The 16,730-nt window shown below is 60.4% G+C and overlaps 1 protein-coding gene across 2 annotated transcripts in view; it reads left to right on the top strand.

Annotated features, from left to right (window-relative positions):
* The window catches only part of LOC115652952 (class I histocompatibility antigen, F10 alpha chain-like), a 48,496-nt gene extending 47,962 nt beyond the window's left edge, over positions 1–534 (top strand). For both annotated transcript variants that reach the window (XM_030565613.1, XM_030565612.1), the window contains one exon: positions 245–534. In XM_030565613.1, the coding sequence (XP_030421473.1) occupies positions 245–249 (5 nt within the window). In that variant the 3' untranslated portion in view covers positions 250–534. The remainder of the gene's footprint in view (positions 1–244) is intronic.
* The last annotated feature ends 16,196 nt before the right edge of the window (positions 535–16,730 follow it).

Below are 16,730 nucleotides of genomic sequence, written 5' to 3'. Positions count from 1 at the left end.
GCTTCAGAGAACAGTCTCCAGTGAAACTGCAGGGAGGAAGCAGCAGGGACAGAGCCCAGCACCTCATCTTCAGGAACACAGGATCTCTGACACTGGAGCTAAAAGCTTTGTCAGCAGGGTTAGAGATTCTGTCCAATGAACACTGCAGCCACTAGGCTGACCATCCCACAGCAGTGTGCACTGTCATTGCAAAACATTATGGCAGGTTCCCTTTCATAGACGTTGCCTGTGTTTAATTCTGCAGCTTAACCGAGCCTGTTGGAGTCTGTGCCACAACCTGAGGGGATCCCAGAGAGGAAGATTGAGGAGCTCTACTCTGTCTCCCTACAAGAACCAATCAGCCCCTCCCAAGCTTTTCTCTGGCACTTGGAGTCTCCAGTGTGGGATTTCTGGCCTCATCTATCTGCTCACTGGACCACAAAACTATTGCTTTTCAGATGTAATAGTTTTCTGTAAAAATGTTTTATTTACACAAAATAATTTCCATAATTTTAATCGATAAAAACTCTTAATAAGATTTTAGTATTTGCTAGATTTAGTGTGTGTACTCAGTGTGCTCTGTGCTGTGCAGTGCTGTTTGCACACCCTGTACTGTACGCTAGATATATGAGCAAAAAGAACAGGAGTACTTGTGACACCTTAGAGACTAACAAATTTATTTCAGCATGAGCTTTCTACGCATCCAAAGATGTGAGCTGTAGCTCACGAAAGCTCATGCTGAAATAAATTTGTTAGTCTCTAAGGTGCCACAAGTACCCCTGTTCTTTTTGCGGATACAGACTAACACGGCTGCCACTCCGAAAGATATCTGAGCAGTAACTGCTTGTGTGTATATGGTGAGGGATGTATTTTTTTTCTGTAGAATTTCGTGTTTATAACATATAATCATATACTCACAGCTGGTAGTGCTGTTGCCATCCTCAGCTGAGGAAGTTTGTTGGACAGGAATAAGTGTCTGCGTTTAGTTTATAAGTGTATCTGATGTTCTTTTCACCATTCATAGAGCCATAGAAATGCTGGGTTAGTAGGGTCCTCAAGAGGTCATCAAGTCCAGCCCCTGAGCTCAGGCAGCACCAGATAAACCTAGACCATCCCTGACAGGTGTTTGTCCAATCTGTTCTTAAAAACCTCCACAATGGGGATTCCATATCTTCTCTTGGTAACCTGTGTGACGAAGTGGGGTATTTTCCTAATGTTGCGTGTGTATCCTGTGTGTGCCTCAGTTTCCATTATGTGCTGCAAGTCTAACCAAGATGGTGGGGGGGGGTTATTATTGTAGAGGACTAGGTATAACTATAGGCGCTGACTTTCAGATTTCCCGGGGTGGGTGCTCGACCCTCTGCTCTGTTGTAGGCCATGCCCCCACCCCACCTCTTCCTGCCCCTGCTCTGCCCCCTCTCATGAGGGTGCCCCATATTCAGCTGGTGCTTCCCTATAGTGGGGTGGCACAAGCAAAAGGGCAGGTCACATGTATGTCCCCCCGTGCCCAGCCCCGGGGCCAGCACACTCTTCCGGCCCCATGTTACCTGCAGGGTTTGGGGAGGGGGGCGTTTTGTCTGCTGCGCCTGCTGTCCTGGCATGTTCTGCTGCTCTCCCTGCTCTCTGGGAGCCCCTTTTAAGGCCGGCCCCTCCCAGTCACTTCTTTGCAGCCCTACCCCGTAGCTGCCTGAAAGAGCCTGGCTGGGGAGGAGGTGACTTCTGCTCCCCGCCTGGCTCGGCCACCAGGGACCCCAATACCCAAGCCCAGGCAGGCAGTGGGAGTCATCTTCCCAGCCATATTCTCTCAGGCAATGGCCATGCAGGGCTGCAGAACGTCTCAGTGGCTGGTTCCACCCCTTCTACTCCCTGCATCTGGACCATGCTTTGCCCAGGCCTGCCCCCCGTTCCTCACCCAGCACACTGCCACAGAGCTGATGGCAACCGCTGGGAGGCACTGTGGGGGACAGGGGTGAGTTGATTGGCAGGGCTTGAGGCAGGGGGCCCTGCTGGTGGGTGCTCAGCACCCACTATTTTTTTTCCGTGGGTACTCCAGCCCCAGAGCATCCTCGGAGTCTAAACCTATGGGTGTGACCCAGTCTAGCAGCTGGGACCCCAGACCATGGCCTGGACACTTTGTAACTTAGCAAATGATGACCTGAAGGCCCATCCCAACTTGGAGCCAGCCAGTTAGGGGCAGTGGAGAGAACAAAGAGGTGCAGGAGAGTCCTCTGGAGATCTGTTTGCCTGGGGAAGATGGAGGAGGGGCCTGGGAGGTTATATAGGGTAGAGGACACAGGTAGGAGGAGTCACTGCTGGACTGGGAACAAAGAATGGCCTGAACCCACCTGGATGGGGACAAGCCTAGCAGGACGGTGCTGAGAGTTTCTTGCTCAAGGCCCCTGAGAACTACCTGTGCTAGGTTCAGACGTACAATAAACCCTTCTGTTTTGCATGGGTAGGGAGTCATTGCAGTCCAGAGATGGGGGTTGCATTGCTTCCTCTGGGTGTGAAGCCTTCCCCAGGAGTCCAGTCCAAGTAGACACACTGAGGCGAGGTCACAGAGAGGAAGGCAGGCTGAATGCTCAGAGGTGTGGTACTGGGAGGTGGAGGAGCCTACGACTTAAACCCCAAGCAGCGAGTATAGTCAATACGCTAAAGAGCAGTTCCTCCCACGGGCTGTCGAAGCTGAGAGAGCATTCGCCTGTGGGTCTGCAGCAACCTGTTCCACAGATTAACTATCTTCATAGAAGGTTTTTCCGAATGCCTAACCTACATCTCCCTCATGGCAAAGTAAGCTGATTTCCCTTTCTCCTACTTTAATGCACCTGGAGAACAGTTGTTCACCATCCTGTCCCTAACAGCCCTTAACCTAACTTACATGAAGCCTGTTATCAGGATGGTGCTGAGAGTTTCTTGCTTGAGGCCCCTTGCTGGGTTCAGAGGTGCAATAAACCCTTCTGTTTTGCACGGGCTGGGAGTCACTGCAGTCCAGAGGTGGGGGTTGCATTGCTTCCTCTGGGTGTGAAGCCTTCTCCATGAGTCCAGTCCAAGTAGACTCACTGAGGCGAGGTCACAGAGAGGAAGGCCGGCTGAAGTCTCAGAGGTGTGATAAGGGGGCGGTGGAGGAGCCTACGGCTTAAATCCCAAGCAGTGAGTACAGTCAATATGCTAAAGAGCGGTTCCTCCCATGGGCCGTCGAAGCTGAGAGAGCATGCGCCTGTTGCACAGATTAACTATCCTCATAGAAGGTTTTTCCTAATGCCTAACCTAAATCTCCCTCACGGCAAAGTAAGCTGATTCCCCCTTCTCCTATCTTCAGTGCACCTGGAGAACAGTTGTTCACCATCCTGTCCCTAACATCCCTTAACCTAACTTATATGAAGCCTATTATCCGGTCCCCCCCTCCCCCAGTATTCATTTCTCAACAGCTGATGGTGTCAAATTTGCAGATGAACTGAAGCTCAGCAGTTTCTCTTTGAAGTCTGGTCCTGAAGTTTTTTTGCTGCAGGATGGCCACCTTAAGGTCTGCTATAGCGTGGCCAGGGAGGTTGAAGTGTTCTCCTGCAGGTTTTTGTATATTGCCATTCCTAATATCTGATTTGTGTCCATTTATCCTTTTCCGTAGCGACTGTCCAGTTTGGCCGATGTACATAGCAGAGGGGCATTGCTGGCATATGATGGCATATATTACATTGGTGGACGTGCAGGTGAATGAACCGGTGATGGTGTGGCTGATCTGGTTAGGTCCTGTGATGGTGTCGCTGGTGTAGATATATGGGCAGAGTTGGCATCGAGGTTTGTTGCATGGATTGGTTCCTGAGCTAGAGTTACTATGGTGCGGTGTGCAGTTACTGGTGAGAATATGCTTCAGGTTGGCAGGTTGGCTGTGGGCGAGGACTGGCCTGCCACCCAAGGCCTGTGAAAGTGTGGGATCATTGTCCAGGATGGGTTGTAGATCCCTGATGATGCGTTGGAGGGGTTTTAGCTGGGGACTGTATGTGATGGCCAGTGGAGTCCTGTTGGTTTCTTTATTGGGTTTGTCTTGCAGTAGGAGGCTTCTGGGTGAATGTCTGGCTCTGTTGATCTGGCCTTGGGTGGCAGGCCAGTCCTCTATGGAAAAGGATAAATGGACACAAATCAGACATTAGGAATGGCAATATACAAAAACCTGTAGGAGAGCACTTCAACCTCCCTGACCACACTATAGCAGACCTTAAGGTGGCCATCCTGCAGCAAAAACACTTCAGGACCAGACTTCAAAGAGAAACTGCTGAGCTTCAGTTCATCTGCAAATTTGACACCATCAGCTCAGGATTAAACAAAGACTGTGAATGGCTTGCCAACTACAAAACCAGCTTCTCCTCCCTTGGCTTTCACACCTCAACTGCTAGAACAGGGCCTCATCCTCCCTGATTGAACTAACTTCGTTATCTCTAGCTTGCCTGCTTATATATACCTGCCCCTGGAAATTTCCATTACATGCATCCGACGAAGTGGGTATTCACCCACGAAAGCTCATGCTCCAAAACGTCTGTTAATCTATAAGGTGCCACAGGATTCTTTGCTGCTTTTACAGATCCAGACTAACACGGTTACCCCTCTGATACAGCGACAGGGTTGTGTCACTAAAAGCTGGGGAGTGTAGACAAAACCTTAAGAGTCCCCTGTCCATAGACATGCCCCTACAAGTCCTGCTGAGTCATAAGGTGTAGCCCCTGGCCTTTCAATGGTTCATTGTACAGCTGATGATCTTTGATGGGCCATTGAACAGGCCAGACAGTGCTGATGCCAGTCTGCGTGGGGGTGTCACCCAGAAACAGCACAAGTTTGGAAACACAGATATACCCTACCTATCTATAACTCATGCTACAAAGGTGATACAAACATATAAATAAGATGATCATACTTGGCAAATCATAACAATTTCACAGATACCTCACAAGACATATCTAGCACAATTCATCGCAATTTAATAATACCGGTATCAGTATGATAAAGTGTCTCTCACATTCCACAGCATCACAGTGCTCCCCACCCACCAGGCTAGCCCTAAAGGAGGTAATCTCCTTACAGGCTTTGGTGGACAGGCCTGGGTTCTTCTGGATCCTGCCTCCAGCTCAGCAGGGTGTAACCTACTTATTTTCTTCCCATATGAATTTATTTGGCAGTGCCTCCACACCCCGTGCCCCTTCCTGGCAGGATCATCAGGGCAGCTTAGGAGGGAAATTCTAACACCAGTGTAACCCCCATTTACCTGCCAGATATTTGGAGGTTCCCAAGAAATACATAAACAATTCAACACAGTAATTATATTAAACAGGAGGTAAATATAATGTAACCAGTTTGCAAAAGTTCCTCCTCTACCTGGTTGGGTCCTGTGCTTATTGGCAGACTTGCTCACCTCAGTGATCTTCCCCACAGTCTGGATCAACTCCTCCTGTGTCTGATCAGGAGTTGGGAGGTCTGGGGGGAACCCGGGCCCGTCCTCTACTCTGGGTTCCAGCCCAGGGCCCTGTGGATTGCAGCTGTCAATAGTGCCTCTTGTAACAGCTGCATGACAGCTACAGCTCCCTGGGCTACTTCCCCATGGCCTCCTCCAAAAACACCTTCCTTATCCTCACCACAGGACCTTCCTCCTGGTGTCTGATAACACTTGTACTCCTTAGTTCTCCAGCAGCACACCCTCTCACTCTCAGCTCCTTGTGCCTCTTGCTCCCAGCTCCTCACACGCACTTCCTCTCCTCTAGCTCCTCCCCGCCTGACTGGAGTGAGCTCCTTTTTAAGCCCAGGTGCCCTGATTAGCCTGCCTTGATTGGCTGCAGGTGTTCTAATCAGCCTGTCTGCCTTAATTGGTTCTAGCAGGTTCCTGATTACTCTAGTGCAGCCCCTGCTCTGGTCCCTCAGAGAACAGAAGCCTGCTTCTCCTGGGGCCAGTACTGATTCTTCCTTCAACTGCTCTGCTGTAGAGGAAGGAGAGAGAGGGCTGCTGCTGCTGCTGCTGTTCCTGCTGGGCGCTGGGCCCTCACTGCTGCTGTTTCTGCTGCTGTTCCTGCTCCTGCTGCTTCCCTGGCTGGGCTAGACACCACCTCCTACCCCTCTCTCTGCTGTCTGTTTGCTGGCTGGCTGGTGGTTCCCCCCCCACCTCAGTTACTGCTGTTATTCCACCTACAGCCCCTGGGGGGGGGCTGCTGGCCTGCTTCCCAGAGAAGAGGGGAGTAAGGGACCCCAGCTCTTGTTGCTGAGACCATCACCCTCTGAGCGGGGTCCCTCCTGCCTGGATGCCAGACCACCACCACCTGGAGCTGCTGGGCCTACTGTGGCTGTTGCTGGGGAGCTGTTGGTGCCCGGAGGAGGAGAGGAAGGAGAAGAGGATCACCCGCTGCTGGAGACAGTAGGCAGACCACTGTGGAGGGGGCTTTTCTGGACTGAGTCTTTTTCGAACTGTGCTCTTGTGGTGGGGGTTTGGACTGTGTCCGCTGGGGCACCGGGGGTGTGGCGTGGAGCCTGTCCCCAGTCCATCCGTGTCCCCCTTCGCCCCCACCACCATCGTTGCCCCCTCCACCACCCCCGCTGGCTGTTTTCCTTCTGCTTTGGACTCCTGCCTCTGGGACTGAGCTGCTCGCCTGGCTCACCACGCCCACTTCCACCATTTGGGCCTGCAGCAGCAGCAGCCAACCATTGACTTTTTGGCACAAGTGCCTGTGGGTGCACCACCTCCCCCCTCATACTTGACTGACCCCCTGCCCTTTGCCACATTTGTCCACCCCACCTATTTCCCTCTGCTGCCTGATAGTTCTGCCCCGGCCCTGTAGCTGTCCCCGTGTTCCCTCTACCCCAATCTCAGCTCGCCCTTTCCCCCCACCCTGTGCTCCCCCAGCCCTGATCGGTTCCCCCCCAATGCGCCCACGCCCCCCCTCAGGCGCTTGTGCCCTTCCCCATTTGGTTTCCCCTTGTTCACTGCACCCCCCCCTCTGCCGTTGCCCCCCCGCTCCCCTAGTGCAACTGGAGGAGCCGGAACCCCCCTCTGCGTTGGTGCCCTGCACCAATCCCACCCGTAGTCCTTGCTTGCTCCCTATGCCCCTTTAGCCTTCCCCTTCTGGCGCCCTCCTCCCCTGCCTGCAGCCTAGCGGGGAAGGGTGGCCGCCTCCTCTCCTTCCCCTCCCCTCGCTGTTTGTCCCCCTCCCCGCTCTCGTTATGGCGGGGGACGCGGCGGGGGAGACCCCTCGCGATGCTCCCACTACCCCTCCTCCACCTGCCCCCGTGTCCACTGCCCAAGCCTCTACCTCGACCGCCGCTACCGATCCACCTACCACCGCCCCTGCTGGGGCACCGGCGGCGGCGAGTACTGGGGAGACCTCCGTTGCTGCCACGTCTCTCGCCCCTTCAGATTCGGGGGGAGCCCCCCCAGCCGGTGGGAAGGGTCGGGGTGGGAAGAAGGGTAAGGGCCCCGCTAGAAAGGCCAGGCCCTCCATGGCGGAGACTGCCCCCGCTGCCGCAGCCCCGCTACCGGCTGCGGCGTCCCTCCCCGCTGTTCCCTCCACCAGCTCTGCAGGTGTCCCTCCCCCGGCCCCCAGGGCGTACGCCCAGGTGGCGGCGGCCCCCCCGCCTGCCGCTGCTCCTCTGCCCGCTGCTTCCGCTAACATCTACAGCGGCCGGGGCCCCTTTCCCACTTTGACCAGGAAGCACGGCGTCCGTTGCCTCCTGGTGCCCGCCTCGCCCCACGTGGAGACCTACGTGCGGGCGTTGGCCAGGGTAGTGGGGCCCACGGCCATCGTGGCGGCCTCCAAAATGTACGGGAAGGTGGTCTTCTTCCTGGCATCGGAGGCTGCCGCCCAGGAGGCGGTAGAGACGGGCCTGGCGGTGGGGGGCGTGTTCGTCCCCCTGGAGCCGTTAGAAGACCTGGGGGTCCGCTTGATCTTGACCTCCGTCCCTCCCTTCCTGCCCAATGCCGCCCTGCTGCCCGCCCTTTCTGCCCTGGGACGCCCCATCTCTGTCATCAGCCCTCTCCCCTTGGGCTGCAAGGACCCCGCCCTCCGTCATGTTCTCTCCTTCCGCCGGCAAGTGCAGCTTCAACTGCTGCCGGCGGCGCGTGGCGGAGAGGCGCTCGAGGGGTCCTTTCTGGTCCCTTACCAGGGAGCCCACTACCGGGTGCATTACTCGACGGGGGAGGCCCGGTGCTACCTCTGCCGGGCGATGGGGCACGTCCGGAGGGACTGTCCCTTGGCCCAGCACGGAGGAGCGTCCGGGACCCCCGAGCCCCGGCAAGGTGCCGGCCCTGTCCTCGCCGGTGCCCCTGGCTGCCTAGCACCCGAAGCTGCCCCTCCTCCTTCTTCTCGGTCCACCTCTGTGGAGGAGGGTGTGGCGGGGCTATCGCCGGCCGTGGGAGAGGGCTCGTCCCAGGGGGAATCCTCCCCGGTTTCTGCTGTCCCACCACTGCCTCCTCGAGTCCCCGAGCCATTGCCCTTGCCCCCCGAGCCGACCCCTGTTAGCCAGCCCCCGGATGATGCCATGGAGGGCTGGTCCTTAGTGCAGGGGAAGCGGGGCAAGCGGAAGGCTCGAGTTTCTTTACATGCTTCGGATTCGGAGGCCCCCCGGAAGAGCAGGAAGGGGGGCGCCGATGTCGAGTCTTCCGCCTTGTCCCCTGATGACTCCCAGTTTGTGGTGCCGGCTGGGGATGCCGTGGCAGCACCGGAAGGTGACACCGCCCCTCCTCCGGGGTCCCTTCCCGTGGAAGCCCCCGAGGGAGCCTCTCTCGCCCCCTTCTCACTTGGCGCCTCTGAGAGCGCTGCGGTGGGTATCGCCTCGGGTGCTGGCAGGGAGGGCCCTGGGGTGGTGGACTGTGATCTCCCTCCCATCTACGCAGAAATCGAGGCCCTGGGTTTGACCCCGGTCACGCAGGGGGAGGACGACCCTCTGCCGGCGGGCCTCGATCTGGGTGACCTCACTCCATCCCCCCTGTCCCTGGGTTCCCTTCCCCTACCCGCTGGTTCTGCTCCCACCTCTGAGGGTCCCCTGGAATCTTCCCTCGACTCGGCTGTGGGTGGCACTCTGTTGGCAGCTGCCGAGCCCCTCGGGGCGCCGGCCAGTGCCCCGCTGCTGAGACCCGCTTCCCAGGGGGTGTCCCTCTTTGGTGTGGAGGACCCGCCCTCCTTCCCCAGGGGGGACCCCATTGACCACCATCTCTCTCTGGGTGCCGAGGCTGCCGCACGTGCCACAGTGGCTGAGCCCGGCATCGTTAGGGGTCCCCTGCCAGCTTCCCAGATCCTTGACCCTGGCCAGGAGGAGCCACCTTCTGGCGTTTCACCTGTGGAGGCTCCGGATCCTGCCTCTACCTCCTTCCCGGATTCTCTCCCTGATCCCCGCCCTACTCCTGTCGGCCCTGTCCTTGTCCCCCCCGCTTCCTGTGATGCCAGTGCCGCCCCTGGCAATACCTCCCAGGGAGCGGGTTCACTAGTTCTTTCCTGTCCTGACCCCCCGGGGGCTGCTGTTCTCCTTCCACCACCCCTTCTTGAATCTGAGAGCGGGGCGGGTCGTGTGGCGTCGGTCCATCTCCTGCCACGTTGCGGCTCTGCCCCCTGCCTACCCGCCTTGGTGGGCCACGGGGCTGTGACGGGGGCCCCACTGGGGGCCAGTCATCGATCAGTGACCCCACCCCCCCATGTGCTGCGGGAGGAGCTGCGGGAGTTCCTTGAGGACGTCTGTGGCTCCCGGAACAAAGTCCATCTTGCGCTCCAGCGGTGGGGGGATTTCCATCAGGTCCTCCGGGCCGCAAGGGCCCTCATGGGGGAGGGTAGGAGGACCGGGAAGCAGGCCGCCGTGGTTTACCGGCGGGTCCGTGCCTTCCGTGACTCCTTGCTCACCTTCGGGGTTGGTCACGGATTGCTGCGCGGCCTGCCGGAGGCCGTGGGCGTGTCTGCCAGCGAGGATCCCCCCCAGCCCTCCTCATGGCGCCGATCGTCCTTGCCACCTTGAACACCCGAGGCTGTAGGATGGGTCTCCGCAGGAGCCAGGTGCTCTCCTTCCTCCGGGAGGGGGGGTACTCTGTGGTTTTCCTGCAGGAGACCCATACGGATCCGGCCGCTGAAGCTAGCTGGCGGCTGGAGTGGGGGGATGGGGCCTACTTTAGCCATTTCTCTGTCTGCGCGGCTGGAGTGGCGACCCTGTTCTCCCCCGACCTACGGCACGAGGTGCTAGGGGTCGCCGAGGCTGTGCCGGGTCGCCTGCTGCACATCCGGGTCCGCATGGAGGGGCTTGTGGTTCATCTCGTCAACGTTTATGCCCCGACATCGGGCCCGGAGAGACTACGTTTTTATCAGCAGGCATCCGCCTTCCTTGGCTCCCTGGACCCTCGTGAGTGCCTGGTCCTGGGAGGGGATTTTAACACCACCCTCGAGGACCGGGACCGCTCGGGGACCGAGCAGTGCCCGGCAGCTGCGGACGTCCTCCGGGAGATTGTCGACCGCCACTCCCTGGTGGACGTCTGGCGCGACCACCACCCAGACGACGTCTCGACGTTCACCTTCGTCCGGGTGGAGGCCCATCGGTCGTGCCACTCCCGGCTGGACCGTATTTACCTGTCACGTTTCCACCTTTCACGGGCCCACTCCTCCAGCGTTCGGCCGGCCCCCTTTTCGGATCACCATCTTGCCACCGTGACGGCCTCTCTCTGCGCGGAGAAGCCGGGGCCGGCCTATTGGCACTTTAATAATAGTTTGCTGGAGGATGCGGGCTTTGTGGCGTCCTTCCGGGAGTTCTGGCTGGCCTGGCGAGGGCAGAGGCGCGCCTTTTCCTCGGCGCGGCGGTGGTGGGATCTGGGGAAGGTGCGCGCCCGGCTCTTCTGCCGTGACTACACTCGGGGTGCCAGCCGACGGAGGGATGCGGCGATAGGGCAGTTGGAGCGGGAGGTCTTGGAGCTGGAGAGGCGCCTGGCCGCCAGCCCCGAGGATCCATCCCTCTGCGGAGCGTGCCGGGAGAAGCGGGAGGAGCTCCGGGCCCTCGAAGACCATCGGGCCCGGGGTGCTTTTGTTCGATCCCGCATCCACCTCCTTCGGGAGATGGATCGCGGCTCCCGCTTCTTCTACGCCCTGGAGAAAAGGAGGGGGGCCGAGAAGCACGTCACCTGCCTCCTGGCGGAGGACGGCACCCCCCTCACGGATCCGGCGGAGATGTGCCAGAGGGCCAGGGCCTTCTACGCCACTCTTTTCTCCCCGGATCCGACCGATCCTAACGCTTGCAGAGTGCTCTGGGACGGGCTCCCGACGGTCAGCACGGGCGACCGGGACCGGCTAGAGCTGCCTCTCACTCTGGCCGAGTTCTCGGAGGCCCTCCGTCGCATGCCCACCAATAAATCTCCGGGCTTGGACGGGCTGACCGTGGAGTTCTACCGCGTGTTCTGGGACGTCCTCGGCCCAGACCTGGTCACTGTCTGGGCTGAGGCTTTGCATAGCGGGGTCCTCCCTCTCTCGTGCAGGCGAGCCGTGCTGGCCTTATTGCCGAAGAGGGGAGACCTCCGCGACTTACGGAATTGGCGTCCCGTCTCGCTCCTCAGCACGGACTACAAAATTGTTGCGAAGGCCATCTCGATGCGGCTAGGGTCCGTGCTGGCGGACGTGGTCCATCCAGACCAGACCTACACCGTCCCGGGCCGCACCATCTTTGATAACTTGTATCTGGTCCGGGACCTTCTGGAATTGGGGTGTAGGGATGGTCTGTCATTCGCCCTCCTGTCCCTGGATCAGGAGAAGGCGTTCGACCGGATGGATCACGGGTATCTCCTGGGCACTCTGCGAGCGTTCGGCTTCGGACCCCTGTTTGTGGGTTTTCTGCAGGTGCTGTACGCTTCCGCGGAGTGTCTGGTCAGGCTCAACTGGACCCTGACCGAGCCGGTCAGCTTCGGGCGGGGAGTGCGGCAGGGGTGCCCCCTCTCGGGCCAGCTGTACGCTCTGGCGATCGAGCCCTTCCTCTGTCTCCTCCGCAAGAGGTTGACGGGGTTGGTGCTTCGGGAGCTGGGGCTGCGGCTGGTCCTGTCGGCATACGCCGACGATGTGCTCCTCGTGGTCCAGGACCCGGGCGACTTGGCGCGGGTGGAGGCTTGCCAGGCTGTGTACTCGGCGGCCTCCTCTGCCCGGGTCAACTGGGTCAAGAGCTCTGGCCTGGTGGTCGGGGACGGGTGGCAGGCGAGCTCCCTTCCACCTGCGCTTCAGGCCATCAGGTGGAGCGCGGGTCCGCTGCTCTATCTCGGCGTTTACCTTTCTGCCACGCATCCGTCTCCGCCGGAGAACTGGCAGGATTTGCAGGGCAGGGTGACGGAGCGGCTCCGGAAATGGACAGGACTACTCCGGTGCCTCTCCCTTCGGGGGAGGGCACTGGTGCTTAATCAACTGGTCCTGTCCATGCTCTGGTACCGACTCAACACCCTGGTCCCGGCCCCGGGTTTCCTGGCCAACCTCCGGACAGTGATTCTGGAGTTCTTTTGGCCAGGGACGCACTGGGTCTCTGCAGGGGTCCTCCACCTGCCCCTGGAGGAGGGGGGGCAGGGCCTGAAGTGCTTACGCGCTCAGGTCCATGTCTTCCGCCTCCAGGCCCTGCAGAGGCTCCTGTTTGGTGCGGGTAGTCCGGCGTGGAGCGTATTGGCGCACGCCTTCCTCCGCCGCTTTCGAGGGCTCCGATACGACCGGCAGCTCTTTTACCTCCATCCGAGAGGTCTTCCGCGAGACCTCTCTGGGCTGCCGGTCTTCTACCAAGACCTCCTCCGGACCTGGAAGCTCTTTTCACCGACCAGGTCCGTGGCGGCCACCGTGGGGGTCGACCTCCTCGCGGAGCCCCTGCTACACAATCCCCAGCTTCGTGTGCAGGTGGCGGAGTCCCCCACGGTGTGCCAGAGGTTGGTCTCGGCGGGAGTCACCAGGGTCGGAGACCTCCTGGACTACGACCGGGGAGACTGGCTGGATCCCCTGACGCTCGCTCAACGCATGGGGCTCTCCAGACCTCGTACTCCCCAGCGCGTACTTCAGGAGGTGAAGGCCGCTTTACTGCCCGCTGCTCGGACTTACCTCGACCGGGTCCTGCGAGAGGGCACGCCCCGCCCACCCTCCACCCCAGGCCCCGTGGACATTTTTATCGGGCCCCTGCCCCGTGGACCCAATCGGCCCCCTCACCCTTTCACTGCCAGCCGGCTGCATGATCTGCAGCCGGTTTTGTTCCAGACCGCGCCACGAAAACATCTGTACTCGCTCGTGCTCCATACCCTTCACTACCTCACCCTCGCATCCCGCCCCGATACCAAATGGCGAGACCTCCTGCCGCCTCTCGAGGGTGAGGAGCCCCGGTGGGCCAGCTTGTACTCTGCCCTGGTCCCGAGGCCTGCCGGGGATATCAGTTGGAGGCTCCTTCACGGAGCCGTGAGCACGGGCGTGTACCTGGCGCGGTTCACATCTGTCCCTAGCACCTGCCCTTTCTGTGGTGAGAAGGAGACCTTGGCGCACGTTTATTTGGAGTGCGCCAGGTTGCAGCCCCTGTTCCGGCTCCTCCTGAATATTTTCCTGCGTTTTTGGTTGCACTTTTCCCCTCACCTTTTTATCTACACGCTCCCCATCCGTGGCCCCACGAAGTCGCGGGATCTCCTTCTCAACCTCCTCTTGGCCCTGGCCAAACTGGCCATTTACAACACCAGGGAGAGGAGGTTGGCTGACGGGATTTCCTGCGACTGTAGGGCGTATTTCCGTTCCTCCGTCTGCTCACGCATCCGGGCAGAGTTCCTCTGGGCGGCGTCCACTGGCTCCCTTGACGCCTTCGAGGAGCAGTGGGCGTTGTCCGGGGTTCTCTGCTCGGTGTCCCCATCGGGTTCCCTTCGTTTAGCCCTATGACCTCACTCCCGATCCTGTTTTTTTCATTAGTTGTCCCCCGTAATTATTTGGTGTCCCAGACCTGTGGGTCCTCCCCTTAGGCTAGGGGGAGGCCCTTTAGAAGTGGGCGGGCTTTGCCCGCCCACCCCCACTGGATACCAATAGGCCAGTACTGATTCTTCCTTCAACTGCTCTGCTGTAGAGGAAGGAGAGAGAGGGCTGCTGCTGCTGCTGCTGTTCCTGCTGGGCGCTGGGCCCTCACTGCTGCTGTTTCTGCTGCTGTTCCTGCTCCTGCTGCTTCCCTGGCTGGGCTAGACACCACCTCCTACCCCTCTCTCTGCTGTCTGTTTGCTGGCTGGCTGGTGGTTCCCCCCCCACCTCAGTTACTGCTGTTATTCCACCTACAGCCCCTGGGGGGGGGCTGCTGGCCTGCTTCCCAGAGAAGAGGGGAGTAAGGGACCCCAGCTCTTGTTGCTGAGACCATCACCCTCTGAGCGGGGTCCCTCCTGCCTGGATGCCAGACCACCACCACCTGGAGCTGCTGGGCCTACTGTGGCTGTTGCTGGGGAGCTGTTGGTGCCCGGAGGAGGAGAGGAAGGAGAAGAGGATCACCCGCTGCTGGAGACAGTAGGCAGACCACTGTGGAGGGGGCTTTTCTGGACTGAGTCTTTTTCGAACTGTGCTCTTGTGGTGGGGGTTTGGACTGTGTCCGCTGGGGCACCGGGGGTGTGGCGTGGAGCCTGTCCCCAGTCCATCCGTGTCCCCCTTCGCCCCCACCACCATCGTTGCCCCCTCCACCACCCCCGCTGGCTGTTTTCCTTCTGCTTTGGACTCCTGCCTCTGGGACTGAGCTGCTCGCCTGGCTCACCACGCCCACTTCCACCATTTGGGCCTGCAGCAGCAGCAGCCAACCATTGACTTTTTGGCACAAGTGCCTGTGGGTGCACCACCTCCCCCCTCATACTTGACTGACCCCCTGCCCTTTGCCACATTTGTCCACCCCACCTATTTCCCTCTGCTGCCTGATAGTTCTGCCCCGGCCCTGTAGCTGTCCCCGTGTTCCCTCTACCCCAATCTCAGCTCGCCCTTTCCCCCCACCCTGTGCTCCCCCAGCCCTGATCGGTTCCCCCCCAATGCGCCCACGCCCCCCCTCAGGCGCTTGTGCCCTTCCCCATTTGGTTTCCCCTTGTTGACTGCACCCCCCCCTCTGCCGTTGCCCCCCCGCTCCCCTAGTGCAACTGGAGGAGCCGGAACCCCCCTCTGCGTTGGTGCCCTGCACCAATCCCACCCGTAGTCCTTGCTTGCTCCCTACGCCCCTTTAGCCTTCCCCTTCTGGCGCCCTCCTCCCCTGCCTGTAGCCTAGCGGGGAGGGGTGGCCGCCTCCTCTCCTTCCCCTCCCCTCGCTGTTTGTCCCCCTCCCCGCTCTCGTTATGGCGGGGGACGCGGCGGGGGAGACCCCTCGCGATGCTCCCACTACCCCTCCTCCACCTGCCCCCGTGTCCACTGCCCAAGCCTCTACCTCGACCGCCGCTGCCGATCCACCTACCACCGCCCCTGCTGGGGCACCGGCGGCGGCGAGTACTGGGGAGACCTCCGTTGCTGCCACGTCTCTCGCCCCTTCTGATTCGGGGGGAGCCCCCCCAGCCGGTGGGAAGGGTCGGGGTGGGAAGAAGGGTAAGGGCCCCGCTAGAAAGGCCAGGCCCTCCATGGCGGAGACTGCCCCCGCTGCCGCAGCCCCGCTACCGGCTGCGGCATCCCTCCCCGCTGTTCCCTCCACCAGCTCTGCAGGTGTCCCTCCCCCGGCCCCCAGGGCTTACGCCCAGGTGGCGGCGGCCCCCCCGCCTGCCGCTGCTCCTCCGCCCGCTGCTTCTGCCACCATCTACAGCGGCCGGGGCCCCTTTCCCACTTTGACCAGGAAGCACGGCGTCCGTTGCCTCCTGGTGCCCGCCTCGCCCCACGTGGAGACCTATGTGCGGGCGTTGGCCAGGGTAGTGGGGCCCACGGCCATCGTGGCGGCCTCCAAAATGTACGGGAAGGTGGTCTTCTTCCTGGCATCGGAGGCTGCCGCCCAGGAGGCGGTAGAGACGGGCCTGGCGGTGGGGGGCGTGTTCGTCCCCCTGGAGCCGTTAGAAGACCTGGGGGTCCGCTTGATCTTGACCTCCGTCCCTCCCTTCCTGCCCAATGCCGCCCTGCTGCCCGCCCTTTCTGCCCTGGGACGCCCCATCTCTGTCATCAGCCCTCTCCCCTTGGGCTGCAAGGACCCCGCCCTCCGTCATGTTCTCTCGTTCCGCCGGCAAGTGCAGCTTCACCTGCCGCCGGCGGCGCGTGGCGGAGAGGCGCTCGAGGGGTCCTTTCTGGTCCCTTACCAGGGAGCCCACTACCGGGTGCATTACTCGACGGGGGAGGCCCGGTGCTACCTCTGCCGGGCGATGGGGCACGTCCGGAGGGACTGTCCCTTGGCCCAGCACGGAGGAGCGTCCGGGACCCCCGAGCCCCGGCAAGGCGCCGGCCCTGTCATCGCCGGTGCCCCTGGCTGCCTAGCACCCGAAGCTGCCCCTCCTCCTTCTTCTCGGTCCACCTCTGTGGAGGAGGGTGTGGCGGGGCTATCGCCGGCCGTGGGAGAGGGCTCGTCCCAGGGGGAATCCTCCCCGGTTTCTGCTGTCCCACCACTGCCTCCTCGAGTCCCCGAGCCATTGCCCTTGCCCCCCGAGCCGACCCCTGTTAGCCAGCCCCCGGATGATGCCATGGAGGGCTGGTCCTTAGTGGAGGGGAAGCGGGGCAAGCGGAAGGCTCGAGTTTCTTTCCATGCTTCGGATTCGGAGGCCCCCCGGAAGAGCAGGAAGGGGGGCGCCGATGTCGAGTCTTCCGCCTTGCCCCCTGATGACTCCCGTTGTGTGGAGCTGGCTG

The sequence above is a fragment of the Gopherus evgoodei genome, chromosome 5 (genome assembly GCF_007399415.2).
Source record: "Gopherus evgoodei ecotype Sinaloan lineage chromosome 5, rGopEvg1_v1.p, whole genome shotgun sequence".
NCBI lineage: Eukaryota > Metazoa > Chordata > Testudines > Testudinidae > Gopherus > Gopherus evgoodei.
Note: the sequence above shows the minus strand (reverse complement) of the source record. Positions and strands in the feature narration are given on the sequence as shown.